This window comes from Pituophis catenifer, unplaced genomic scaffold (assembly GCF_029215685.1).
Source record: "Pituophis catenifer annectens isolate HBS135680 unplaced genomic scaffold, rPitCat1.0.hap2 SCAF_2, whole genome shotgun sequence".
Classification (NCBI taxonomy): domain Eukaryota; kingdom Metazoa; phylum Chordata; class Lepidosauria; order Squamata; family Colubridae; genus Pituophis; species Pituophis catenifer.
In genome coordinates this window covers 180,038,287-180,065,537 of record NW_027256882.1, presented here as the reverse complement: position 1 = coordinate 180,065,537, position 27,251 = coordinate 180,038,287, and the positions used below count along the sequence as shown (strand labels likewise).

Here is a 27,251-nt window from a genome sequence, read left to right as displayed (position 1 = left end):
GGGGACGGAGAAGAAAGTGAGTAGCGTCGGTGAAAATAGGGACTATTCTTCGATTTAAACTCCCAGAACTGCCACCTGACCCTGCCTCATGACAGGGACCGCCCTCGGATCTAGGCGTGAGGAGCGCGTCTGCTGCCAGAGGGGAGCTGCTGGCTGATGCGGTTTCTCCCATCTTGGGACTCTTTCGGCGGCTCTGGGCACGGGACGCTTCCGACGATGGCCCATAGCGACGAGGGGCAGAGGGTTGGCTCGGGGTCCCACCGCGCACCGCCCCGATCTCTCGTCCTTCGCCCCTCCCTGTTGATTTCTGCTGCTTCCCAAGAGTTCAGCAGCAGATCGATTCGGAAGTAAACCGAGGGGCTTACGCGCAAGTGCACGTGCGATCCAATTCGATTGTTCTATGACGTGAATTGGATCGCAGCCGCTTCGCGACTTCCTTTCCCGCTCGGACTCTCCGGCAACTCAGCTGAGGAGAAGGGAGGGTAGAGCGGACGCGTCAGGAAAGGAAAGAAACCGACGAAAGACCAGCAGAGACGGAGTTGAGCTAAGCCGAGATTCAGCCCAGCCGGGAAAGAATGGTCCTCCTCCTTCCCGTTCTAGCTCTGCAGTCGCCAACCCGGACGCGCGCGGTTTGAAGGCGAAAGCGAAGACTCCAGGTGGGTCTCTGCCCCGAAGCAGCTGCTTCCTCAGAAATTGCCCCATTCCCTCACAAAGTTCGGTTAGCTCGATTACTCCGGATCTGCCACCTCGTGGCAGGGGAGCTAACGTAAGAAGAACCTTGCAAAACGCCTCCTTCGCGACGGGGCGCGTTGGGCTAATAACTTGTAGCGAAAAGTTACTGGTTGTAGTTTAACCTCGCCCTAGCCCAGCCCACCCCGCCGCCAGGCCCCTTGGAAGGTCGGACAGAATCGCCCGAGGATTCTCAGAAGCCAGGTTTGCTTGCTTTGCCGAACCTGGCATCGCTTTCCTTATTTTTCTTCCAAAAGCTACTGACTGGATCTCAGTTAATCATCTCTCCACCTGGAACCAAAGCTCTGGATTCTGTTTTCCTTGCAGGGGCTAAGAAATTGGCTCCAACTTGATCCTGCAGAAGGCAAGCTGACCTGAACGGACCATGCATAACAATCACGCTGAACTCCTTCATAATCAGGCCCTGCAGCCTTTACAGTGGCGGAATGAACATAGAGAGGTCCGGGTGACTGTGGGGAGCGCAGCAATTCAACCCACTGCCTTTGCTCCTCCACGAACATTGCTGAGGAAAACCTTGGTGGCCGTGGATGTTGTGTGTTTACTTGTGGGTGAGTGAAGGATGGGGGCTCTGCAATTTCCACCTACTAGTACATGACAATTGTTTACCAAGAGATGTTTTGCCACAGAGGAATGAGAAAAGAGAAGGAATTAAATAGTCAACTTCTCTCTGCAATAGAGGTGAGGGACCAGCTTATTTTGTGCTCCTACTGCTACCTCCTTACGCATATAGCTGGGCATTCTTGCGTCTATCATGTTTCTTCACTGAACCAAAGGGAACTGGGAATCTCCAGCTTCCCAGACTCTGAGTAAAAGCATATCGTCTAGAGTTCCCACCATCCTGTGCTTGGCTAGAAATAGCTAGAAATGACAAAGGTTGCAGCCCAACATATCTGGTGGCTAATGGAGTATGGAAGGATTCTTGCAGTTGAATTGGTCTTTATCTGAAAATCTAGAAAACAGAAAGTTGAATCATCTCTGTTTTCATCTCTGGTAATTTGTACATGCTTAATTTATGTGGCAGTCCATTTTATATTGGGTTTGGATAATTGGGGATCTAGGAATACAGGACCAAACTTATTATCATATGGAAGAATCAGAGTAACCAGTACTGGGTGCTCCAACTGGACATACCCAGTTATGTCTACATCAGTCCTGTTCTGAGGACTGAGAACATCAGGCTGTTCTGAGTTGGAACATGCAGCTGAAACTGCTGCTCAGATATTCATTTAATCTTCCATAGAGGACTTTAATTTAGCATCTGCTGTGGAAATTATGACACCATGAATCATAATGGTCCATGGGTGAGATGGAGCAGACAGCTCTTGAGCAAAGTCAAGACTTCTGAAATAGCTTTCTGATAGGGTGTTAAGTTTATGACACTCAGTCATCAGGTTCACTTCCACTTTCTTGCTCTGCAAGTGCTCTGCTATAGAAGTTGCTGTTGGGAAAGCAGTAACAGTGAGCGGGTGCCACTTCCTACAAGATATGTGGAGACCACGTGGCAGTATCAGGAGAGATTGCAATGGATGTCACTTTGCCCATTGTCCCCTCCAATGAGATAAACATCCAATAAGTAGTTGCTTTCTTGCTAACACAGAAACCGCCTATAGCAGTGATGGCTAATCTTTTTCAGACTGAGTGCCCATAGCTTGTGCACACCCCCAAAATGCAATATTGCGCATGCACCCTGCCCCATTGCAGGAACCCCCAAAATGCAATGCACATGCAGCCCAGCGCATGCGCCCTTCCCCCCATACATGCATGTGTGCCCCTGTGTGTAACCTGCACATGCCCCCTGCATGCACCCCACCACCACCCCCGCATGCATGGCAGAGATCCAAAGACCAGCTGGTTGGCAGGAGGCATATGTGCATGCGTAGCACAACTGATCTGGGGTGACGGCTCGTGTGCCCACAGAGAGAGCTCTGCATGCCACAGGTTCGCCACCATGGGCCTATAGAATGGCTCCCTGAAGGTTGAGAAGGTCTGTCGGGGAAGCCAGCTGTATAGCCATTTGTAAGTATGGTACTTTTAGGAGTACTAAGAACCCTCATGCACAGGCACCTTTTCCTTTATTCGAGGGGAGGTGGCCATTTGGAAGTCAGAACAATACATATTTCTGCACATTTGTGCTTCCTGGTTAATGATCTTCTGCTTGTTGGTTAATAATTGTATAGAGATGAGAACAAATTCTTGAGAAGAATGGGCAATCACAGGAAGCAGAACTTTAATTCTGCACTCTACCCACTGATTCGCTTCTCCCCTAAGCATTTCCCCCACCTTCTGCTGGATTCGTCTTCTAGTTAAGCCTAGCTGTCAGAAAAAAAACCACCTAGGGAAGAAGTTTGAAACCTTTTTCCACAGGTCGTTCTCTGCAACTATCCTCAAACCCATGTGGATATTAATAACAAACAAGAGGGTCAGGCCCCTTTTGATAACATCTGATTCTGCCCTGTGGAAATAAATCTTGGTTATAATATATGACGGAATATCTGGAGAAGTTTTGGGTCAAAAGAAAGGGCTATTTGAAAATCCCATCGGAATTAAGCCTAGAATCTGGGTTGGATGAAACTTTCGGAGCCGTTATTGCAGGTATCGGGGTCCTAAAAAGAAGGAACTGGGCTTTATTTTTCCTTGAAGACGTTTTGCTTCTCATCCAAGAAGCTTCTGAAGGAAGCTTCCAAATGACCACTCCTCTTGAATTCTAGTTGCTTTTCAAAAAAGCACCTTTGGTGCTACCATGACCTGGATGACTGAGAATCTCCACAGACTAAAAAAAAGGGAGTGGCAGGAGATCAAGTGATAGTTTAAGATAACCCAATTTTGCTGATCGTGGCAGCAAAGATCAAGTTTCTACTTCTGCTAACCATATGGTACCACTCAAGTCCAGACTCCATTGAACTCGGTTCAATCATATTTCTGCCTTCTGACATTTCCTAAGGCTCTACCCACGCACATGCAAAGTTTATTATTGCCTCCAACCCTAAGGGCTGCTTTTTAAAATGAATGTGGCATTTTCCAGGAACTTAAATTCTATACTTGTACCAGGTTTTGTGCTCACAAACAGCCTCAATTTTCTGCTAGATGATTCTGCTAGATGATTTTCTGCTAGATGATCTATCTAGATGATAGATAATAAGGAAACTTTCAGAAAGAACTGATGAAGGAAAGCTCAGTTTAAATCCAGCCCATCAGAGAATTTTGGCTTCTTCCCTTTTCAGTCACCTTCTGACAGGGTTTTAGAAGTGAGAAGGATGGGTGTGTTCAGTACAAAGAGAAGTGTTTGGTGCTTGGAGACAGAACAGTACACCATCAGAAAGGGCATTAAACAGAATGGCATAAATGGAAAGACAGAATCCTAGGGCTGGAAGGATTAAATAAATAAGGAGACCTTATTTAAAATCTTATGTCCCTGATTCCAAGGGGGATATTCCATTTTTGCATTTCAATAAACCACTTTTTTTCTTTCTGAACTGTGTTGTACATTTTTGAAGGCTAAAGAGTTGTGTTTCAAAACACAAAAGCTGAGGCTGGCCACAGTCCTGATGAGGATGTCTGGGTTAAAAACAGACTACTCTCACTCTCTTTCACTCTCCCTCCCTCCCTGCCTCCCTCTCTCTCTCTCTCTCTCTCTCTCTCTCTCTCTCTTTTTCTCTCTCTCTCTGTGTACACACATGTGCGCCCTTATGTTACTGAAGTCCTTGAAAAAATTCCTAAGGGACTTAGAAAATGACCTGGTTGGTCTCCAAAGAAGCCATATTTTATTTTTATTATTTTTTTAAGTAAAAAGTTCTGATATGAAAACATAGCCCAAACTTGATGGTCTGTTGTGTTCCAAGTTGACATGGAGCCTGAGAAAGCAAAGGGGAAAAACAAGAAAGGCAGACTGGAGCAAAGGGAAAGAATTATTTTCACTGTTTGCTGCTACTGTAGTGACATCAGTTTTCACTGATTTGAAGGAAGCCTTGGGGGACTTTAACCTTCAGGGTAGTCTGTTTTTAATAATAATCACAAGCAAGTATAGAATGTTGTCCAGAAAAGGACAACTCCAGTGTTCCCCAACTAGCACACACACACACACACACACACATTCTAACCATACTTTAAGTAAGGGAATGATATTCCAAGCCATCATGGAGGCAGCAGGTTGTGAGGCTGCTTTGAAGTATTCAAAGACCTTCAGATCTTTTATCTTGTAGTTCTTAGAACAATCTTGTTATCCCCATCCTGCAGATAAGACTAAGAGAAGAAATTGCCTGAGGTCACCTAAGGAGTTCCAGGCAGATATGAATTTTTAGTAGCTAGTTGTAGATTTGGGAGATCAAAGGTATCACTTCAGTTCACAACTGCAGCAGAACAAGGGATAAAGTATGTGACCACATTTGAAATGTGACTCTATCTTTACAAGTGAAGCAGAAAAAAAATGGATGCTAGGAAAGTACCCATTTTTTTCTTCCACAGAATTAGCTGTGAACAGGACCAGGTCTTTGAATGAGAGAACTACATACTATATAGCCTTATTTTTCAGTATAGTTTAATAATTAGGAATTCTATGTGGGAATTCTGGAAGTATTGTAACAATATTGGATTGCAGTCTAGTGAGATTCATTAGGAAAATACCCTTTTAATAGGTATACAACAAATCTCAAACAAGCAACTTATAAAAGAGAATGTCTTTTATCACTGTAGAAACTAGTCTTAAGTGTCAATGCTTCCTTAAGAGTCCCCTGTCTCCAATATATAGCCCAGTTTTTTGTACTAAAGGTATTCGCCATGCTGGTTCTCCTTGTGTAGGAATTAGGAATGGAACCTTCATAAACATCACAGAGATAGAAAATGATACACTGTCTACCATATGTCAGATGGAAATAGGCACACCGGTTTTAGATTTCATTCAGAAATAGTTCTCCTGTGTGGTACGTATACTGTCAAACTATTAGCATGTGCAAACATTTATTTTAAAAAATTGGAAATTGTTCAGCAATGGTCGCTTTAGAAAAACCACAAGGCAACTGCTGCCCTCCAGTATCTGAAATGTCAAGGAGCACTTTGAATAAGGAGGATTCATTTTTAACTATTGCTGCTAACCTCTGTGATGGATAGTTCTGTCTGGGTGCCTGTTATCAAATAATAAAGCAGGAATTCTACATAATAATAATGTGCACCATATGATATAGTATTTGTAGAAGCTAATCCTGAATCTTTTTGATACATTTCATTGGTTCTAGAATTTTAATATTTGAAAAGAATATTATAAAATTTCCATCCAGTTTCTTCATAGTTCATAATTTTATAAATGTCTTATTCCCAGACAAGTGCGTATCTATAGTCAGAGACAGATAAAATAATGCCTTTGGGACAGATCTGGGTGAAAGGCAGAATTAAACTTTGTCTATAAAGCAGGTCAGTTTGAAAGTTTGGGTGATCTTTCCTGTAATGCTGGAATACTGGGAAATTGGGGGTCTTTTCATCCATGTTGTATCAATAATCCTCTTTTGACTTGATACAATTTTAGCCGTGCATTCGATATATGCTAGAGCCAGATTGTTGGGAAATTTGGCCAGACCCTAAGAAGGAAATTTGCACCAAGGTTGTCTAGGTGGATTGACATGGATGGCTAGTAAGGAGCTGACTTGTTCAGGCCACTACTTCATCTGCAGAATTTGACAGAGATCTGGAAGGAGCAAGGGTTCAGGTTGCAGGCAATTTGGCAGGCTGGTAATGATAACAAGGTTGACTCAGTGGTTGTGGGCAGTATTTCAGATAAAAATTGGATTGTCCCTCAGATGGTGACCCAGAAGTACTTGTAGCTAGCAAAGCTCAGGTTGACTTGGGACAAAGTGAGTTCAAGTTGTAGGTAGACAAAATCTGTTCCCAGAGAAGAAAGATTTTGGTTTTATCCTCAGCTGGAACTCCAGACTGCTTCTGTTTCTGCAGCTGATCCCAACATAGTTTTATGAGCATCCTCCAGCCTCCCTCCACTGCTTTCCTACTTTCAGTTCTTCATGAACTTTCTCCTCCTTCCCTGAGCTCAGAAGACATCATAGGCTGAATCTTGCTGTCCTGGGTGTTGCTGTGAGAGGGGGCCAAACAGGCTGCTGCCTGTTTTCAGAGACCAGGAGTAACACCCTGCCAAATAATGTCAAAAGAGTATCACTCAGGACTCAGAGCAAGCCCTCTTTCTTGAACTGTAGGAGATAGTTGCTTTGCAGTTGAAGGCTGGTTTCATGCATTGTGCTAACCCACATATTGTTTCTATCATGGTTTGTTGAGGAAGCTAGAATCTGTCTTGCAAAGAAGCAAAACAGTTGTGGCTTGTTTGGCTTACTTTGTTTTCCCACTTTTTTAGCTGCTCTTGTTTTGTACTTCTAGTGAGTCTATTAGAGGAGAGTGAAACACACAAACAAGCAAACCATGTCCCCCATCTGCTTTGTTCTAAGCCGAAAATGGAATACATTGTGCCTTAGATTAATGTGTGAATCCAATTAGTTCTTCAGATGGGGACCTTCAACTTGGTGGAACTGCTCGGCCAGTCTCACTGTTTGTTAGGGCTGCACCTGGGCAGTTGGCCAAGAGAGGCAATGGGAATACCTCAGGGCGCCAAGAGAAGTGAATATTAATAGCTCCCTCCAAGTGCCAGGAAAGATCTACATGCATGGCAGGACTGGGGCACCATATAAGGTGGGCTTGGAGGGAGGGGGGAGATGATTGCAAGAGATGAATATTGTGGGAATCTGGAAAAGTTATTGTGAGATAGTAAACAAGACCTTCAGAAAATTAGGAAAGGGGGGTTAGGAGGAAAATTTGGATAAGGCTTAGGAATATGTAGCTTCTTAGAAATACACATCAAATAAGATGAAAATATTGAAAAGACACATTGACATAACTGAAACATGTGAGGGAGGCTTGTGTATGACCTCAAAGAATATGGGGCTGTTATTAGCCTCACCCCAGATAATCAACATGTCATCCCTGAAACCCACCTCAATCAGCAGCTGGGGAGAGTGGTAGATTCCATTGCATTTCAATGAAGGAATATGCTCAGGAGCTCTCAAGGGGGTGAGGCAGGCCTTGCCTTATTTTTCTAGTATCTAATTCTAGGTTTGTGGTTCTGGTCTCTGAGTTTTTTGTTTGGTTCACTTCCATCATGTTCTATGTACTGTTGTCTTCATTTTTCTCCTTCTGCTATTTGCTACTCCCAAGAAAGACAAACGAGTTGGATTCCCAGAGGAATCCAGTTGGCAAACTGTAGCCTTATCAAGGCATTCTAGAGAAAGGGAGATTACTTGGGGGTGGGGGAGTGCATAGATGCATATGCCCAGCTCAGCTGTCCCTTCAAGGCTTGGATGGTTGACAGAGAAATCCTGATTGTCATCCTGTGGCATTCTCTGCCTTGATGACTGTTCTGTCCCAGCTGTCTGTAACTTGACCCTAGTTGGATTGCAAAAGGTATTTCTACTCCTGCACAAACCTCATTTGCTTAGTCTACCTGAATCCCATGCTGGCTCCTAGAAGGCTCCCAGTTCTATTAGGTAGAGAATCACAGTTCAGTCATGTCACAATGCATTTGATTTGACCTTGTTTTTGAGCATTGCGCAAACCAAACCTTGTTGTTTGTAAATGGTTGTTTTTCCCCGAGATACTAAATGAATCTAGTCTCAATACTGTAGTTGATTCAATAATCTCAATTGTGGCTTACTGCATTGTGTCAACTCAACCAATGACTTGCCAAAAGCGCATCTATTAAATATTGTCATGAAATCATAAATTTGGGGAACTGTTTCCCAAGTTCAAGTCTAGAGGCAGTTCTGCACTACTGTTGTCCTGTGCTGATGCCAGCTGAACTCTAAGCTAATTTGAAGAAATTCTATGCAGGTTGGGACACTTCAGCAGCAACTTGTCAGGAATTCAGATTGGACTGCTGGCTGCTATGCACACTCTCTCCCCAGACAGTTCCCCTGTTGCTGTGCCCTCCCAGCTTCCCATGCCAGGAAAGCCATTGCCAATCGCTTTATTTTCCATGGAGGGGGAGGGGAAAAGCAAACAAAAGCTGCAAGAAGGGCAAGAAAGAAACTATTATTTTACCAAGTCCCTGTATAGGTGTGCTTTCTGATACTTTAACTTTGAAAATAGTTTTTCAAAAAATTATATAATTAAACAGAAGCAAAAAGTTGTTTTGAAAATGGGGGGAAAGAAAGTTACACTGGTAAGAGTAGCATGCAGATCCAAAATGGTGCCCCAGCATTCCTGCCACTACGCATAGCAACCAATAAAAATGCAAGGGATTGCTTAGAAGAAATGAAAGTGGAGCAAGCAACCTGGGCCTCATCAGTCCAACAGGCACTAGCCAGAAAAAAAACATGTTTAATGTGTAGCCAGGAAACACCAAGAGGAGTTGCATTTGAAGATGATATCATCTGTTTCTACTCTCCAGAAATGGTGGGTGGATAGGTGGCCTATGGTTATGACAGGACAACATGGCTGTACAAATGCTGTGTGCCTTTGTGGCTGCCTCACATGCCCTGCCTTTGCTGTTCTTCCAATTCTCCCTGCTGAAATATCAACACAATACAATGGTTTAGAACAATAAATTTCAACGTTGGTGGCTTTTAAGATGTGTGGATTTCAATTCGTAAATTTCCTAACCAGCATGACTGGCTGGGCAATTCTAGGAATTGAAGTCTAAACATCATAAAGTTGCCAAGATTGAGAAATGTTAGTTTAGAAGCTATTGCTGTACAGTAGAATCTCTGGTCATGAATGCTTCTGACCACAACCAAATTGGGTTCTGCCCAAAAATTCATGATTTTTTTTTTTTTTTTGCAGCCAATTTCTCCTTCTGCACCATTTTTTTTGTAAGTGCCAAATTTCCAAAATTAGGTTCGGGTCACGACCAAATCTGTTTGCGACCAAAGTTATGGAACAAATTATGGTCATGACCAGAGGTTCTACTGTATATGTATCCATTGCACTGAAAGCCAGTGGTTTAAATAGATGATGATCCTGTCCTACATATGTGACTGGTGGCAGCAGAAGAGAGTTTGATTTGCTGCCTCCAAATAAGAACTTCACCATGTGCTTAATCCCATGTTGGAACCAATTTGAGCCATGTTGAGAATCTACGAATAGCCCTAATTTATCTGAAGAACCCAAAGTTGGGGAAATCTCAGCAGTAGCCTTTTCATTAAAAACCCTGTTAATGTGCTGATTATTCAAAATGCAATACTATTCCTCATTATATTGGGCTATAAATCCAATCAATTACAAAAATGTCAAAATTAATCAGACTCTGAGCTACACAATCCTTTTTAAGTGTGGTTCAATGATTAAAGAAATGTGTTCTTAGCAACATTAGCCAAAACAGTATGGCTCCAAATACCCAGTAGAATACCGATTGACAAATGATGCGTTTCAACTTCTGTTTGTATTGGGGGGGCGTGGAATGTGCAGTCGGTTTGGGGGTGGCTGCTTTACGTGACCAGGCTTCCCAAAACTCCTACTCTTGATTGCTAAATGTGATAAGAGCCGTACAGAAATTGATCTCAGGTGTGGTAGCTAGCATATCCCTCAGACTAGGATGGAGATTCTTTGTGCCAAGAGCCCCAGAGGTGGGATAAGTGACACCCATTCCAAGGTTCCTGAGCAGAAAGAGCCACGAGGCACCTTGGCTCATACCTCAAGGTTTATCTGCTTGGTTTCACATTCCACTTCCTTCTGTGTGGCAAGCAGAATTCATCAGCCCTTCCCAAGGAACCTGATGACAGTAGAAAGAAGAAGTAGGGAAGGGGGATGGAGGCTGAGGTAGCAGCAGTTGGTTCTCTGCAGCCATTTCAGTTCAGAGATGTTGCAGTGGCTTTGAGGAACATAATCCTTCTCCCTTCGATGTTCTGAGCATCTCCATTGCTGATGCTCAGAAACCTTCTTAATGTTAAGCACACTTTCCCTGTCCTCTCCATTTCTCTTCAGCCAAATCCCCCTGACAAGAATGTCATAAGATCATTCTCAAGGTAGCTGCTGATGGAAGAGGAGCATTGCATGGTAAAGCCTATGCTCTATGGCAGCATTTCTCAACCTTGGCAAATTGCAAAGTATGTGGACTTCAACTCCTTCTGGGAGTTGAAGTCCACACATCTTCCAGGTCACCAAGGTTGAGAAGCACAGGTCTGCTCTATGAGAAGGGTGTCTTCAAGAGTGAAAAAAGCTTTTTCTGATAAGTGTAATAATGCTTGGGATAGCCAATTAATTATAAAACAAAAATACATTTCATGAGGGTTGTTTATACATAGCATGTTGGGCAAGCCTTATTTGACAAATCATGGATTTTTAAAAAATGGCTTAGCACAAGATGTGAACCGGGACAGAGACTATAAAACCACCATCATTTCAGCAGCAAATTTTCCTTCTATCATTCTTATTTCTTTCCCCGTGGTTGGGTTAGCTTCCCACCTACCTAATTTTGTTTTCAATGCATCCAATCACTTGTTTGTTCCTTTTTTAAAAAATGTGATTTGGAATTGTGGGTAGGCTTCTTGGCAATATTATGGCTCCACTCAAGCAATACACTTAATTAGATTACTAAATAAGGCCATGTTCTTGGTTTGTACATACAATCCCTTGAATCATGTTCAAGATTCAGTGCCAATAGAAAGCTAATCAAGGAGGAAACAAATTGCAGCCTGTTAGGCTTGAATCTGATCTAGCTAACCTGAACATAACCAGTGGATATTAACCAATGGGAATCAGTTAGAGCTACTTTTTCCCACAAATCTAAGTAAATCAAAACTGTAATTTTTTAATTCCTTTGCAACTGCATTCAGGGAAGGAGGCGAACTTAAGTTGCAGAAGTGCTTGTCCTCTAATCCAGGTTTAGATAGTAGATGGGTCTCAACAGAAGGAATAGGACAAAAATGAGTAAACTACAATATAACATAGAGAGAGAGATTTACTTTAAAGTTCCAAAGGAAAATCCTGCTTAAGTAGAGTGTTGGACTAGAAAACATCCAAGGTCCTTTCTCAGTCTGCTATGCTTATTCTGTATTCTAAAACTCTTATATGTATTATTTATTAGCAAAATGTCCGTAATGGCTACAGGTGTTGCATACTTGGGAGGAAGGTCCTGTGAGTTGCAAGAACATTGTTGGATATATTTCATATCCTTGTAGACACTGTCTCGCTGTGCATCCCCACCCCCCACCCTATCCCACGGCAGGGCAGCATTTTACATTTCTCAGAGCAAGGAATACTGCTGGGTGTTCCTTTCTACAGGAGGAATTTAGCCTAGACAGGGATTATATCTGTCTCCTTACTGGGGATCAGCCAGGCCCCCAAGAATTAGGCCAATTTTGTATTTATATGGATCCATATCTTATTCTTGTCATAAAAAAGAATACTTTAATAAAATGTAAGGGCTAGAATTGTTCTCAATACATGACAGCTAATACTAATAGTTCTGGAAAGCACCAAACTGGGAAAGTACATGTGTGTTGTTTTCTTTTCCCCTTTCTGAGGGGTCTTTGGTGCTCTCTGAGCTTGGTTGTTTTCTTCCAGATGTTTCATTACTAAACTAGGTAACATCATCAGTCCTAGTAAGTTTACATTAAATGGCCTGACCAAAGAACCTTCCAAAACAACTCCCATCCACACTGAGAGGGCAAGCCACTAGAATTTAAATTGAGAGCAAACCCCACACCTTACCAGCATTGATGATGTTAGCTAGTTTGGTATTTTATGTTTACAGCATTGTTTACATTTTTCTATGCATTGCCCTGTGATGTTTATATGATATCATTAGAGATTATTAACATTGTATTATTTACTGGCATATAGAGAAAGGGAAAATATATCAGTGTTAATTATCATTTAGGATTTTGTATTACAAGCATAAAATTATTTGGTTTTTTTCCATCCAAATGTAAACATAACACTAAAAAAGAACTGCAACTCGTATCAAATTATCAAATAGATGCTAATGGTTTCAGTCTTAAGCTAATTACTTAATATTAAAATCTCCATTGAATTGTTACTCTGTGTTGTGTGTGTGTGTGTGTGTGTGTGTGTGTGTGTGTTTATATGCTGTTAAAAAAAAAGATAAAGCAAATTTAAAATTATAATAAGTAACAAAGAAAGGAAAAAATAAAAATTTGTCCTGTTTCTGTAGCCTCCATCCCATTCTTCATCTGTGAATTCGGCCTCGTTTCTCCAGTGCGTCGTGGCTTCTTCTGCAATGACAGTAGCATCAGCTACCCCCTGCAGCATCCTGAGACCATCACTGACACAATGCTCATTTCAGCAGGCACCCTGATCTCCTTCCTAGCAGTGAGTCAGGAGGGAGGCAAGGGGAAAGGAATGCTAGGCCTTTTTCTACGGCTAGTGACTACAGAATTCCCATAGCCAAATGATCAAAGAATGAATTGTGTAATTGAACACATTTCCTTCACCAAGATCTAAGCATAATGGCCTCTAGAGGTTTTCAAGAAGAGATTGGACATCCATATGTCTGGAATAATATAGGGTCTCCTGCTTGAGCAGGAGGTTGGACTAAAAGATCTCCAAGGTCCCTTCCAAACCTATTATTCTATGTTTATTAATATTATTTATTTATTATTTATTTATTTTATTATTCATATTTCTATGCCGCCCACTCTCTGAGGACTCTGGGCGGCTTACACCAAAGATAGTAAACTAAATAGCATATTGCCCCCAACAGTCTGGGTCCTCATTTTACCCACCTCGGAAGGATGGAAGGCTGAGTCAACCTTGAGCCGGTGAGATTTGATCCGCTGATCTGCTGAACTAGCAGTCAGCTGAAGTAGCTGCAGTACTGCACTCTAACCACTGCGCCACCTCGGCTCTCTGGTCTAAGAGTCTTTATACCAATGTTCCCTACTTTTTTCATTAAACATGGCCCCCCCTGTTCTCTTTCCTAGTGCATATCCCATATTCCATTACTTAAGAAACATTTATTCTCCTATTTCTACTCCCAAATTTCAGAATTGCTTATAGACCACCATCTCTGTTCTTTCTTGCAGATCACTGTAGGCGAAATCTTTCATGTGCATCATCTGCCTTGTAGATCACGCTCTACAATCTCCAATCCTTATGTGGCTGCCCTCTATAAAGAAATTGGGGCCTTCCTTTTTGGATGCTGCGTGGGTCAGTCACTCACTAACATGGCAAAAGTTGCTGTAGGTCGCCTCCGTCCATATTTTCTGGCTGTCTGTCAACCTAATTTAACTCACATTGTCTGCTCTGCTGGATACCTGGAGGACTATGTTTGCACTGGTAGCCGCTCAAAGGAAAAGGAGGCCAGGTATGTATCATGACAGTCTCTTGAAGCCCAGCCCCCCAATGGCATATAGACAGTGATTCAAAGAAAAGTGATAGTGTGTAGATATTTTTTATTTCTGTTATTTCACATGCAACATAGTCAAATTGCTTATGAAAAAGGACTGAATCTTTGTTTCCCATTTTCCTTCTGATGCTGCATGCAGCAACTTGCCTTGATCTGATGGCCTCCAGCTAAGTTAGTTTACAACCCAGGCAGTGGGACACACTAGCCAGAAAAGATAAGAATTGTGTAAATCTAGCTCAAAGGTGTGCAAAGTGAGAGCCACCTGCAGGTCCCAAGTACCTTTTAGTAGGCCCTGGAGCCACCAAAAAGTTCCCCAACAGAAACAAAAATATCTATTAATGTGTGCAATGGTATGAACTGCAGCCTCAAAAGCTTTTTAAAAAGCATGACTATTAGCCACAAAAATGTGTCCATGCTTGATCTGGACTGTGAAGGAGAACAAATAGGCTCCAACTTCCAAAGAGATGTCAAGAAGTAGTCTAACTGTATCAGGCATCAGTGCTAGGTATGAACCTGCATTCAATTTACTCGCTTCTGTCACTCAGGTTGCAGGTTCATCTCTCAAGTTAGAATAGGTATGGAGGGTCCCATTAGCTTTTATCGTTTTATCACAGACCATAAGAAAGAAATCTCAAAATTGAGAAAGTGAAGCCAATATATTAGGATACATCTCTAAACCCAAGAAAGAGAACTATTTTGGTCTAATAAATAGGAGTTTAAAAAAAAAAGCTTGCCCACAAGGAACATTAGAAGTGAAATATAAGAGAGGCAGCCATTTTCTTGCCCCAATGGCAAGTTTTGTTCAATCAGACTATTGAATTGGATGGACAGTCTCAAGGAGTGGCAAAATGTTTGTCCATATCCATGGAGAAGGATGTAAGTAGTATATCCCTTGCAGAGACACAAATCCAAGGGAGTAGATAGAAAAATCTAGGATTTCTCATTCTGCCATACTCAGTCCTGCAAGCTCCAGCCAACAGGGTAGAAGGCAATTCTTATGGCATCCAAGGTTTGCATTATCTTTGGGGAGTAGGAAATCTCCTTTTTCCTTTGTTTTACCATTATATGTTTCTCCTTCTACATTCAATCTACTCCTCTGTCATTTCCATTCATGTCTTCTGGTTCTTCCTGCTGAAACACACTTCTGCAAATATGTTTCATGTAAGTTCTGGAGAGTATCTGGACTGAGGAGATATAAGATATAAGGAATGATGATGAGCAGTTAATCCAGTCAGAACTTGAGGGAATGGTGGGGAGGTCTATGCAGTTCAGTCTGTCATTATCCCACCCTCAAAGGAAGAATGGGATCAGATTTCATTTTAGAACAGGCAAAACATATGCAGAATCTGTTTTCTACCTGCATCTTACCTCTCTCCAACTTCTCTGTTCTATCCCTGTCTGGCTTTATCTCTGATTTGAATAGGTTTTCTGTCAGCTTAATCATGATGGTAGTCATGAGTAGTGGAGACAGAATGCTTTTTAAAAAAAACAGGACTGATAAATAAAATGGATCAAGTGAGGCTTCTGTTAGAGAACAATGAATTTATTGTATTGCAGTCTTATTATTAGCTTGACCCAAAAGCTACAGTCAAAACCAGCCTTAGCCTTCACTGGGTATCAAACCTTTCAAGGCTGACAAACTGAAGAATCTCTTGGATTTCTGGAAAAACCTTTATTGTTAGAGAGGTAATGTATCAAATTCTCAGAAGTCTATCAAATCACTTCTCTAGATCAACTTAAACCTAGCATAATTAAGATGGAGTTACTCTCTTTCTCATATTTCCCCCTTTCTCAGTATGTTCCCAGGGACTGTTAGACATTCCAACACACTAAAGCTATCCTATCTGGACTACAGAAATCTGTACAAATAGTCTTTTCTCTGTATAATCAAATTAATCTGTTCTCCAAACTTTCAGCTCAATGAAAATTTATGAGCATGTAAGTCTCTCTAAAATAATGGATTTTAATGAAATAGTTAACTGCGTTGAGTCCTGGGGTACTTATGATTAATGTTGGTGGAATTGGAGCCTTACAGGATAGCCATCAAACCATGAAAAGGACATCAGAAGGAAATAGTTTAGGGTAGTCAGAGTAAGGTTGTGTAATGATCAAATTTCATTTGTGGCTGGAGTCAGTATACCAAACTAAGCAGTACATCTTGTGTCCTCTTCAGAGAAATATCTTGTTTTCTCTTCCAGAAAATCCTTTTACTCTGGACATGCCTCCTTTGCCATGTATACCATGATGTACATAGTGGTAAGTTCCTCTCTTCAGGTTTATAGGCGTGATGTTTGAGAAGGGGGCAGATCATCACCACACTACATGAACCACAAAAAAAAAAAAAAAAGACTCATGCAGGCAGCAGCCCTATGTGGTAGCTGCTTAAGCATAACCCAGTGGAGGAAAAGCCTTGTGACATGGGTGGAGGTGCTCTCTTCAAAATTATTAATTAAAACAAACACCCTCAAGGTTTATACTGGTGTGCAAAATACAATTGGAAGATACGTCATATGAAGAGTTTGCTTTATGGAGTAATCTCTGCAGAGCTTGTTTCGTTTTTGCCTATGTAAATGGCAGTCTTCATAGCAACACAAGCCTTCTAGATAGCAGAAAATTCTAGAGACTAGTCGGAAAAAATGTTTGGTGCTGAGTTAGCAGGCATCCTGAAATGTATTTTTGTCTGCCCTCTTCTTGCTTCAGATTCTGATTTTAGTTTCTGAACTTTCACTGTCTAAATACATTGAAAGCATAATTTCATTCCTCTTCCAGAAAGGCAGATAGATATTCTATGCTTTTTTTAAATAAGTGTTATTTTAAAAATAATAATACAAAATAAAAATTAACAAGAACTAATATTTAGAATGAAGGAGAAATGAAAGAAGAAAAGAGCAGAAACAACAGTGCAGTAATCAAAGGAAAGAAAAAAAAGAATTATAAAGAAGTGACCTGATATGAAACACAAAATAACCTCTTACTCTGTGTTTACAGCATTGTTTACATTTTTCTATATTACTTTTATTCTAATCTTCAGTACCATATAACATCATTTTTTTTCCTATTTCCCAAAAATAAAAGATTCCCAATCATCATTACATATAGACATTTAAATCTAAAGCAGTCAGTTTAGCCATCTCAACAAATTCCATCACCTTCACCATCCATTCTTCGTTGTTGGTAAAATCGAATCTTTCCTCCTTTATGCATATATTAATTTTGCTTCCGTCATCATATATAAAAACAAGGTTCCATATTTTTTTTCCAGCTGCTTATCCTTCTATCCTAAAATAAAAGTCTCTGGCTTTAATTGTATATGAGTCTTTAAAATCGTCTGTATTATTATATCTAATTGAGTCCAAAATCTTCTGGCTTATTTTACCCATTCATCAAGAATGATAAAATGTCCTTCTTGTTGATTACATTTCCAGCATAAGTTTGAAGAGCTTGGAGATGGGTTTTCTAGATCAGGGGTCCCCAACCCTCAGTCCACGGACCAGGACCGGTCCACAGCCCATTGGGAACCGAACCGTGCAAGCTGCGGGTGAGCCTACAAAGCTCCATTTGTGCAAGCGGCACATGCAAAACCATCCCCTGCAGACCAGATCTATCCACAAACTTCCTCGATTTTAATATTCATCGTCTCTTCCCAGAAAACTTTGGAATTGAAATTTGGATGGAAAGCTAGGCATGCAGAACTTAATATTCCTCCTGAATTGCCATTTCCATTATGGAGAAAAAGAGCAGGCTACCTGATTTATTGTATGAATTTGCAGTATAAATGGAGAATGGGTTAAACATAATATGAAACAAAATAGTGGTACTATAGATTTATTTGAGTTTGGCCCATTTAAGTGAGCCCAGCCAATTGTTGTGAATTCATGTTCAAGTTGAAATGTGAGTTGCTTGTGGAAATGGATTAGACCACCACCCTGAGATCTTTTTCTAAAACTGAGAAAGGACCTTTTTCCTCCCAAAGAAACCGATTCGGATTCTAAGCCCTTCATCTGAAGTGGATGGCACAGAGGTGCCCATTTGGGATGCCCCATCTCTGCTGTTGGAAAAGAATCTTCCCAATAGGTCCAGCATACACTTTTCTAAAATCTGTCTCTGTCACTTTTGTCATCCTATGCAAGGGATCTACAAAATGTAGCACACTTGGGTAGGGAAGAGGGCAAGCATCTACTACTCTCCCTCTGTTCCCCTCACATCTGTGTTGCTCTCCATGTGTAGAAGGCAGTTATGAACAACTAATTTTCAAGGCAATATGAAATCTGGAAAAATTTTCAATTCTGCATAAATTGTCTAACTTTGCTTTTTAAGATGTTGCCATTAATCGTTTTTAAAGCTGGAAAATATAGAAGGTGAAAACGGTTAAAGCTGTTGCTTTCATCCCTGCTTTCCTTTCTCATAATAGAATCTGAAAGATTTCTGATTGCCAGCATAAGGCATCAATTGGTTAATCTATTAAGATAAGCAAAAAACTCCATTTATTTGTGTTTCCATGCTGAATCTAGCCAGCCCCTTCCTTTAATTCTCTAATTTCTCTGGAGTATTGCTCTGAGATTGCTGGATCATTTGTCATTGCTTCTGCCACAGTGCAGATTGAAACAGATTGGAAAAAAACTTTCTGTGGAGCTACTGTTTGCTAAATACTCAGTTTCCACTGTTTGTCCCCCAGTTCTACCTGCAGGCCCGATTCACCTGGCGAGGCGCTCGACTGCTACGGCCACTGGTCCAATTTGTGTTACTGATGCTAGCCCTGTACACGGGGCTGACTCGCATTTCAGACTATCAGCACCATCCATCTGATGTGATTGTGGGACTGCTGCAAGGAGCACTTGTAGCCTATTGGGTGGTAAGTTACAACCTGTGTTTGTTTGTCAGTCTTGTCTGGCCCTCTTTTGCCTCTCTGCCTGCCTTTCAGAGAGTGAGAAGGAGTTAGTTGATCAATATCTGATATTAATACCTGGGAAAATCCTAAAAAATATAATCAAGCAGCAGATTTGCAAGCACCTAGAAACTAGCAAAGCTATTACTAGAAGCTAACAGAAGTGTGTTAAAACAGATTATACCAGAGAAAACTTATTGCCTTCTTTGATAAAGTGACTTAATTAATGGATCAGGGAAATAATGTGAACATAGTTTACTTAAACTTCATTAAAGAATTTGGCAAAGTAGATCACAACCTACTCCTTGGTAAGGTAGAAAAATGTGGGATAGACACCATCACCACCAGATGGATTTTCAAATGGTTGATCAACCACACTCAACATGTAGTCTTCAATAAGTACATCGAAATAGAAGGAAGCATGAGGTGGGGTACCTCAAACTTCTGTAATAGGCCCAAAACTCTTCAATATCTTCATAAATCATTTAGGATAGAAGAGGATAGAAGGAGAACTCATATAATTTGCAGACAACACTAAGCTGGGGATAATAGTCAACTTTGGAAGATAGACTCAAGATACAGATAGACTTGACAGATTTGAACACTGGGCCCTATCTAACAAAGAGCAATTCAGTGGTGGGAAAAGTAAGGACTTACACTTAAGAAGGAAAAACCAAATGCACAGGTATAGAATAGGTGGTACCAGGCTCAATAGTAGCGACTATGAGAGGAACCTATGTGTCCCAGTGGACAACCACCAAAAAAAGCCAATGCAGTCATAGACTGTATCAGTAGAGCGATAGTTTCAAGATCATGTGAAGGACTGATTTATCCTGCAATAGTAAGACCACACTTGGAATACTTTGTCCAGTTCTTGTCACCATGATATAAAAAAGTTGAAACTGTAGAAAGAATGGAGAGAAGAGCAACAAAGATAAGGAGTGTGGAGGCTAAACTGTATGATGAACAGTTGCAGGAACTAAGTATGTCTAGTCTATCAAAAGAAGGATTAGAAGTAACATGATAGCAGTCTCCCAATATTTGAGGGCCTGTCATAGAGAGGAGGGGGATAACCTATTCTTCAAAGCACCTGAGGGATAGGACAAGAAGTAATAGGTGGAAGGTTATTAAAGAGAGATCCAACCTAAAACTATGGAGAAATTTCCTGACAGTGAGAACAATCACTCAGTAGAACAGCTTGCCTCCAGAGGTTGCAGATGTTCTTTCATTGGAGGTTTTCAAGATGTTCAACAACTATTTGTCCGGAATGGTATACAGTCATCTGCTCAAGTAGAGGGTTGGACTAGAAGACCTCCAGGGCCCCTTCCAACCCTGTTATTTTATGCTCTTTCTGTCATGCAGGAGGAGAGTGATCTAAAATTAATTGAAGTTATCTAGAAAGTTTATTAGTACTTTTTTTCTCTTATAGTTCTCAGAATTCACCATCGAACATGAGTCTTTGGGGAGTTGAATTTCATTTGTGTGGTGGAGAGCAATCCAATTTTGAAAGGCTGGTTTACCTGTTCCTCCCTTAACCTAAACTCTGTCCTTGTTTGTCCAGCATGTTTAATGGCGGTGGGGGGTGCAGGAAAGCATGTCATGCAAACAGCTAAGCCTAATCAGCATTGGATTTAAGAGGTTTAGTTTCTAAGCATCTTTAGGTCCTATGTCAGCTTTAATATCCAGACTGAGGCCTGCTGAGGGCCCTCTGATCTGGCTGTTGAAACAAAGTTGTAGAATAGTCCCCCACCCCAAAGGGGACTTCTGTAGGAATGGTGTATTATGTTTCACACTCCCACAGTCAAAGAAAAGAAAAGGCAGGGAGTGACAGTCTTCCAGCCACTTCTGCAGCAACTGTGAGGATGGTGAAAATTGATCATTCCTATTTGACTAAACATTGTTGACTGTGCCACTGGAAAAGAAGAGGTGATCAGGTTAGCCGTATTGGGCAATAGGGACCCTGTATGGCGATGATGCTTAAGAACAACTTCCCTTAACTTCAACTGAGGCTATTGCCAAAATAAAGCAAGAGATAAGGGCTTCCAGAGTGGGTCAGGACAAGAAACAAATAATAGGCTATGATGGGTTGGGTATAATGGAAGGTGTAGGCCAGCTGATGTGGAAGTGAACAGATGGGGAAAGCTGTTCTCTAACCTCCATTGTTTTAAGTTCTTACCTACAGAGACTGGCCTTACTTATTTTAATTCTATATTAAATTCTATAATATTCTATACTAGTTGATCGAAAATAAAATGAAATTCTGTGCAGATTGTGCAAGTTAAGTGTTATAATTTCCTTTTTATTTGCATTATCTATTTTTCTTGAGAATCCAAGTGTTATAGGATATTAGACTAAGATCAGAAACACAGGATTAACTCTCTATTTGTCTGTGAAGCTATCTAGAAGAATTGGGGCCAATCATTTTTTTCCCATCCTAATTCATCTTCCAGTGTTCTTGGATGCACTTGGTGAAGGAAAGACATATAAGAAAATCTTATCTCTAGACAAGGGTATGCATCCATGGTAAAATAAAGGACAACAGCATGATAGTGATAATAAAAAAACAATATTGAAAATAGAGCCCCAATATATTAATGCCCTTAAATAAAAACAGTAAATGGTGCAACCACATCTAGAAATATATAGGAAGTTCAGAGGAGGGCAACTAAAATGATGAAGGGGATGGAGCAGTTTCCCTATGAGCAAAGATTGCAAGTATTTGTGGCTTTGTAATCTAGAAAGGAAGCAACTAGGAGGGGACATGATTGGAGTTTAAAATTGTGTATGGTTTTGAAAAAGAAGACAAGTTTTCCCCATGCTAGAACCAGAGGTCACCCAATTAAACTGAATCCTGAAAGATTTGGGACAGATAAAGGCAGGGGAATTACACTGCATGTATTTAAACTTTGATATTCATTACTACAAGATGTGGTGCCGATTACCAGTTTGGCTAGCTTCAAAAAAAATGTTGGACCAGTTAATGGGGATCAAAAGCTATTAGGCTCCAAAGCTGTGGGGTTGCCTCTGAAGGCCATCTGCTGGGAGACTCGTGGGCTTCTTTCTGCAGATGGTTGGCTGCTGTGAGAACAGGCTGCTGGCTGATCCAACAGGGCATCGCTTATGCTCTTACTTACACAAACCTATTTGATCAAGCAAGCTTGAAATTGTTTTACGTAAGGCTATTGGTATTTGGGTTACAAATATCATGACCACAAAACTAAAGCAAAGATTTTCAGAGAATTCTAAGCTTTTCCTGCCATCTTAATAGTTGCTGGATGTTTGCAGTCCAGATATGGCAACTCCTAATTTGCAGTTGAACTGATTCTTCAACCAATTGCTCTTCATGTGTTAGTTCTGCTCTCATAGGAAAGCCCACAGACATCCTTCTAGTGTGCAGGGTTGTGCAACAGATAATCCTTATTTTGCACCAGCTAATAAATACTTTTACGCACTAAATACAGAATTGCATGCTGATTGGGCAACTATATAGTACAGCAAAGGCTCATCCGGTTTTGTATCCTGTTTCAAAGGTCAGACATCTGTCTGGTGTTTCTAGACACTCAGAAGCTCAGCTCAAAGGCCACTGACCTATGTTCCCATTTGCCCACCAGTGAATTCTCAATGTGCAGGTTTCATTTGGCTATAGTATTATAGAAAAGTGCTGTTGATGGGTCTGCTATTGACTTTTCTCACTTTTCGAGCTGTCAGTGCTAGTGGACATTGTGGCAGTGAATCTTTAACCAGGGTGGATAAAAATCAATAATTTTTTTTAAAAAAATAAAAAAAAATCAGATTTTTTTTTTTTTAATTTGATTTATATGCCGCCCTTCTCCGGAGACTCAGGGCGGTTTACAATGCGTTAAGCAATAGCCTTCATCCTTTTGTATATTTATACAAAGTCAGCTTATTGCCCCCACAAACTGGGTCCTCATTTTACCTACCTTAGAAAGGATGGAAGGCTGAGTCAACCTTGAGCCTGGCGGGATTCGATCTTACTTTAATTGCAGACAGCTGGTCTTAAATTACAGAGCTCTGTCTGTTGAGCTATCCAGGCTCCTAAATTTAATTTAAATTGGATTTTTTTTTATTTAAATCGGGTTTTTTTTATTTTTATCGAATTTATTTTAATAAAAAACTTTTGGGGTAAAAATCTATCGTAAGATAGTTTTCTATTTAAGATACATAAATAATTTAGTTTATTCAGCATGAAATGGAGCTTAGTTATGTAGCATGAGGCTGTATATTCTGCAACACTGGGACTATCGGTGAGTCAACAGTGGGTCAAAGGAGTAGCAGAGATGACAGTTGCTCTTTAAAAATTATGATTTAAATTGAGTTGATTTAAATCAAGCCTTTTTACTAGTGATTTAAATCATGATTTAAATTGTGATTTAAATCAACTCGATTTAAATCAAATCCACCCTGTCTTTAACTATTAAATATAAGGAAAAACAAGATTCTTCTGCATGTCCTATTTGTAGTACCAATAACATTATTTGAATATAAAATGCATGAGGTCTGCTCTAAACATTGTGAGAGAGGGACTGAATATTTAACCTATAGCAGCTAGGTATCATTTCATAAAATTCAATCAAGCTCCCTCTTTTATTATCCATTTTTTCCCTCCGGCTCCAATATCCCCCCAATGCCTTCACTGTCCTTTGTAAGAGAGGTCCTCCAATTCTTTAATTCTTTCACTTGCCCTTTTTCATTAGCCTTTTCCTGCTTTTTAAACCCCATAAGGATTCTGTTGCTGTGATGTGGAGGAAATTGATGAAGGTTAGCTCAGTTAGAAGGAACTGGTCTGGGAAGTGAGCAAAAACACAGGACTTAGCACAAGCTGCCAGGAAACACACACCCTTGTAAGTATTGTCTGTAGACAGCCTGGAGGAACTCATTCCATTTCCTAGCCAGGTTGTGTGATTCCAGCCCCTCCCATCTGCCTCCAGCACAACAAAGGGAGCATAAGGCTGAGATGTGCTGAAATTCAGAAAATTATGTATGTTTTAGGAAGACACAAACTGAAAGCTAATTTATGGGAATTTGAAATTCATAACATTTTGATCAGTTTCTTCTATTTCTAATATTAATAGTCTAGCCAGTAAATCAGAAAATGGGTATATTTAATAGCTGTATCCAAAAGTTGGAAGGGGCCATTTTGGCCAGAAATTTAAACTGTAGACTCAGTGCAATAATAGTGGAGTTGGATGTTATCTCTTAACTGTGCTGACCTCCTTAGTAGTTACTGTTCAAAGTGGTTGGCTCCCTTATGCCATTTTTTTCATCTTTTCCTCTGCAGGCTTTCTATATTTCCAGCATGTTTCACTGCAAGCAGTAGCCTCATCCTGTGCCATCAAGCATTGTTAATTGCAGGACCTCAACCAACTGAGCCACTAGCTGGACATTCACTGTTAAACAAACTGCATTGGCAAAGTGGCACAGTCACGGCCAGCTTGAGGCTCCTTGGAAGCATTTGATCCCTGTTGTATCAACAGCCACTGCTACATCAATTTCTGGAAGCACCAGGAGGAACAGCAAATGATGCACTGAAGATCTCCCCTTTCTCTGAGTGTTGTAGGGCAGCCTTGTTTTCATTGGGATGGGAAAACATTAGACCACTCTACGCTTGAGCCTCTCTCCTACTGGAAAACACCATGTCCACATCACTGTTCCTGTTGGGCTTTCCTTCAGAACACAAAAATCCACTTTTTACAAACTGGTATTATTCAGGAAGACTCACCCTTCCTCTTCACTGATATTGAGATGATCTCATCCCTGAAGTATTATGCAGTCAAATGATGTTGCTTGGAGAAGGATAACAACTCTGGAATATTTAGTACCTGTTGTATTAGTGGGGCATTTCTACTGCTTTGAAGGTCCATTGAGTGTCTTGCAGAAATGTACTATTATAGAGAAGGAATTAATCACAATTCTGAAATTATAGGATGGGAAGAAAGTACCTAAGAACCTAGCCATTCTAGGCATCTTCCAATTATGTTGGGATAGCATCTCCCAACTGTGTGGCCAAATTTTAAAAATTCAAGGCGTTCAGACCTAATCTATCTCATGATTGCAGAAAACTGGTATAGAAAAAATCATGAAAGACCTGATGAGACCTTCCTCTTTTCTAAACCTGATCTCTTCTACTCCTTATAATGTGAAAGGTTTTTTTTTAATAAATGGTACTGACAATCACATAATTTAATGGTTGCAATTGGGTAAAAGTTAGTTTATAAACCTGAAATAACTTTTTCTGGACTTCAGAGTATTCCTGTCAGCCAAGTGTGTGGAGTGCTAAAAATGAGCAAATCTCTTTTTGTTTAGTATTGATATATGTAGGATTTTGGTATCTGACACAGGATACATTCCTAACATACTTAGTTTTCATTGAAGACAACTTTGTGGTTCTAAGGATATGTAATCTCTTTCCAGCCACGATTCCCTCTAATCACACTTTTCACAGAAAACAGCTGCAGTGCTGGCCGAAGAAGAACCTGGATCTCAGAAGAGATTTTTATGAACAGAATCTTACCAATTATTAGCAATTTCAATGAAGCAAGCAGGAAAGATTCAGGGAATCTTTGCACAAGGACTCATAAATTTAAGGTCCAAATTTAGAAAAGGAGACAAGAAAGAAGGATGGGTATTCACAACATTGCCTAGCAATGATTGAGTAGGCTCACTAATTGTTAATAGACAAGGGTGGATGGCAGAGAAACCAGAAAATGATCGAGAGAGAGAATTGAAAGACTTACCTAGTTCAATTATGCTTCAACATTTTGTTGGTGTTAGCTATTACAAAATAAATTGACTGCTTAAGAGTAAGCAAAAAAAGGGTAGGAACAATGTTTATATCCATTAAATTCTTATTCTGGGTGCCTGTAATTTGGTTTTGAAGTACACTTAAAACTGGGAGATACCGTGTGTCCCCGAAAATAAGACCCTGTCTTGTATTGTTTTGAACTCTGAAATAAGCCCTTGGCCTTATTTTCGGGGAGGTCTTATTATTTTGGGATGCGCGAAGCAAGATGGGGCTCTTCTTGCCATCTTACCTGATTTCCAGCTCTGCATTTAAATATTTTCGGGGAGGGCTTATTTTCAGGGGGAGGCTTATTTTAGCGCATGCGCTCAAAAGCCCGATTGGGCTTATTATTAGAGGATGTCTTATTTTCGGGGAAACAGGGTAGTTACAACCTAACAAAATATGTTTACAAAATACGGTACCTCTTGAGTTGCACTACTAAACCTACTTGAAAGTAAGTATTTTTAGATGAACTGACTGAATGCAGTCCAGGTATGACTGGTTTGCTTCTGCTCATATGCATCACAAAAGGGAAATTGCACCACCAAACACTCAAAAGAATCCACAGATTCTTTGACAATTTTTGAACTCAGAGGCATGAGGAGAGGAAGTGCACAAAAATTACTTATTTTTCATTAAAACAAATACCCCAAACGATCCTTGAAAAACCTTGACTCCCCAATACTTATCCTATCAAACCCCACCACTGTTATTTTTCCTAACCTGCTTCATACCGTATGTCTACTCAAAAACAAGCACCACTGATTCCAGTGGGTTACTCAGGAAGGTCCTGTACAATATTGCCTTAAGCATGACTCCAAGCAGGCAAAATATTATTGGAACCACAAATTGTGGAATGGAGCAGAGACTAGTACAACCATTTTTTTAGTGACTGTTCAAAGTTATGATGGCACTGAAAAAAGTGACTTGTGACTGTCTTCACACATGGCAAATGTCACAGCAGTCACATGATGACAATCCAGGTGCTTGGCAACTAGTTCATATTTACACAAGTTACAGCATCCTAGGGTCACATAATCGTTTGTGACTGTCCAAGCCAGCTTCCAAAAAGCAAACTCAATGGAGAAGCTGGCAGAGAAGATCACAACAGAGATTTGCTTAATGATCACAGCAAAACAGATCATATAATCAGGTTCAGTTATATGATGTCTTGTTTAATGATTGAACCACTTAACAATTTTTCCAGTCCCATTTTTGTCATAAGTTGAGGACTACCTGTAATTCTTCCCTATGCAAGCCTTTACCTAGTGGGTAAACTCTGGACACTGGAGAAACCCATGTTGAGAAGGGCTGTTCTTTGCCTACATGAAAGAGAGAACTAGGAGAAGCTACTGTAGAACTGGTGAATGATAGGACCTTGAGTCAGCCTTGTGTTTCTGTGTACTTAGCTTAATTATTAATCAACCCCTGAATGGAAGCAAACTCTGGAACAGAGTAAGGAG

General features: G+C 40.6%; 1 protein-coding gene across 1 annotated transcript; it reads left to right on the top strand.

The window, feature by feature from the left end:
* Window positions 1–379: 379 nt before the first annotated feature.
* LOC139312975 (phospholipid phosphatase 3-like) lies at window positions 380–25,862 on the top strand. The gene is made up of 7 exons (XM_070938222.1): window positions 380–656; window positions 1,057–1,298; window positions 12,908–13,065; window positions 13,779–14,059; window positions 16,300–16,357; window positions 18,777–18,953; window positions 24,286–25,862. The coding sequence occupies exons 2-7, from the start codon at window positions 1,115–1,117 to the stop codon at window positions 24,322–24,324; spliced, it is 897 nt and encodes a 298-aa protein (XP_070794323.1). The 5' UTR covers window positions 380–656; window positions 1,057–1,114; the 3' UTR covers window positions 24,325–25,862.
* Window positions 25,863–27,251: the final 1,389 nt, after the last annotated feature.

Excerpts from the sequence above, each read along its gene's own strand:
- LOC139312975 (XM_070938222.1), top strand. The coding sequence starts at position 1,115 with ATGCATAACAATCACGCTGAACTCCTTCATAATCAGGCCCTGCAGCCT. Across the intron at positions 1,299-12,907 it reads TGTTGTGTGTTTACTTGTGG|CCTCCATCCCATTCTTCATC; the intron begins GTGAGTGAAGGA and ends CTGTTTCTGTAG. Across the intron at positions 18,954-24,285 it reads CACTTGTAGCCTATTGGGTG|GCTTTCTATATTTCCAGCAT; the intron begins GTAAGTTACAAC and ends TTTCCTCTGCAG.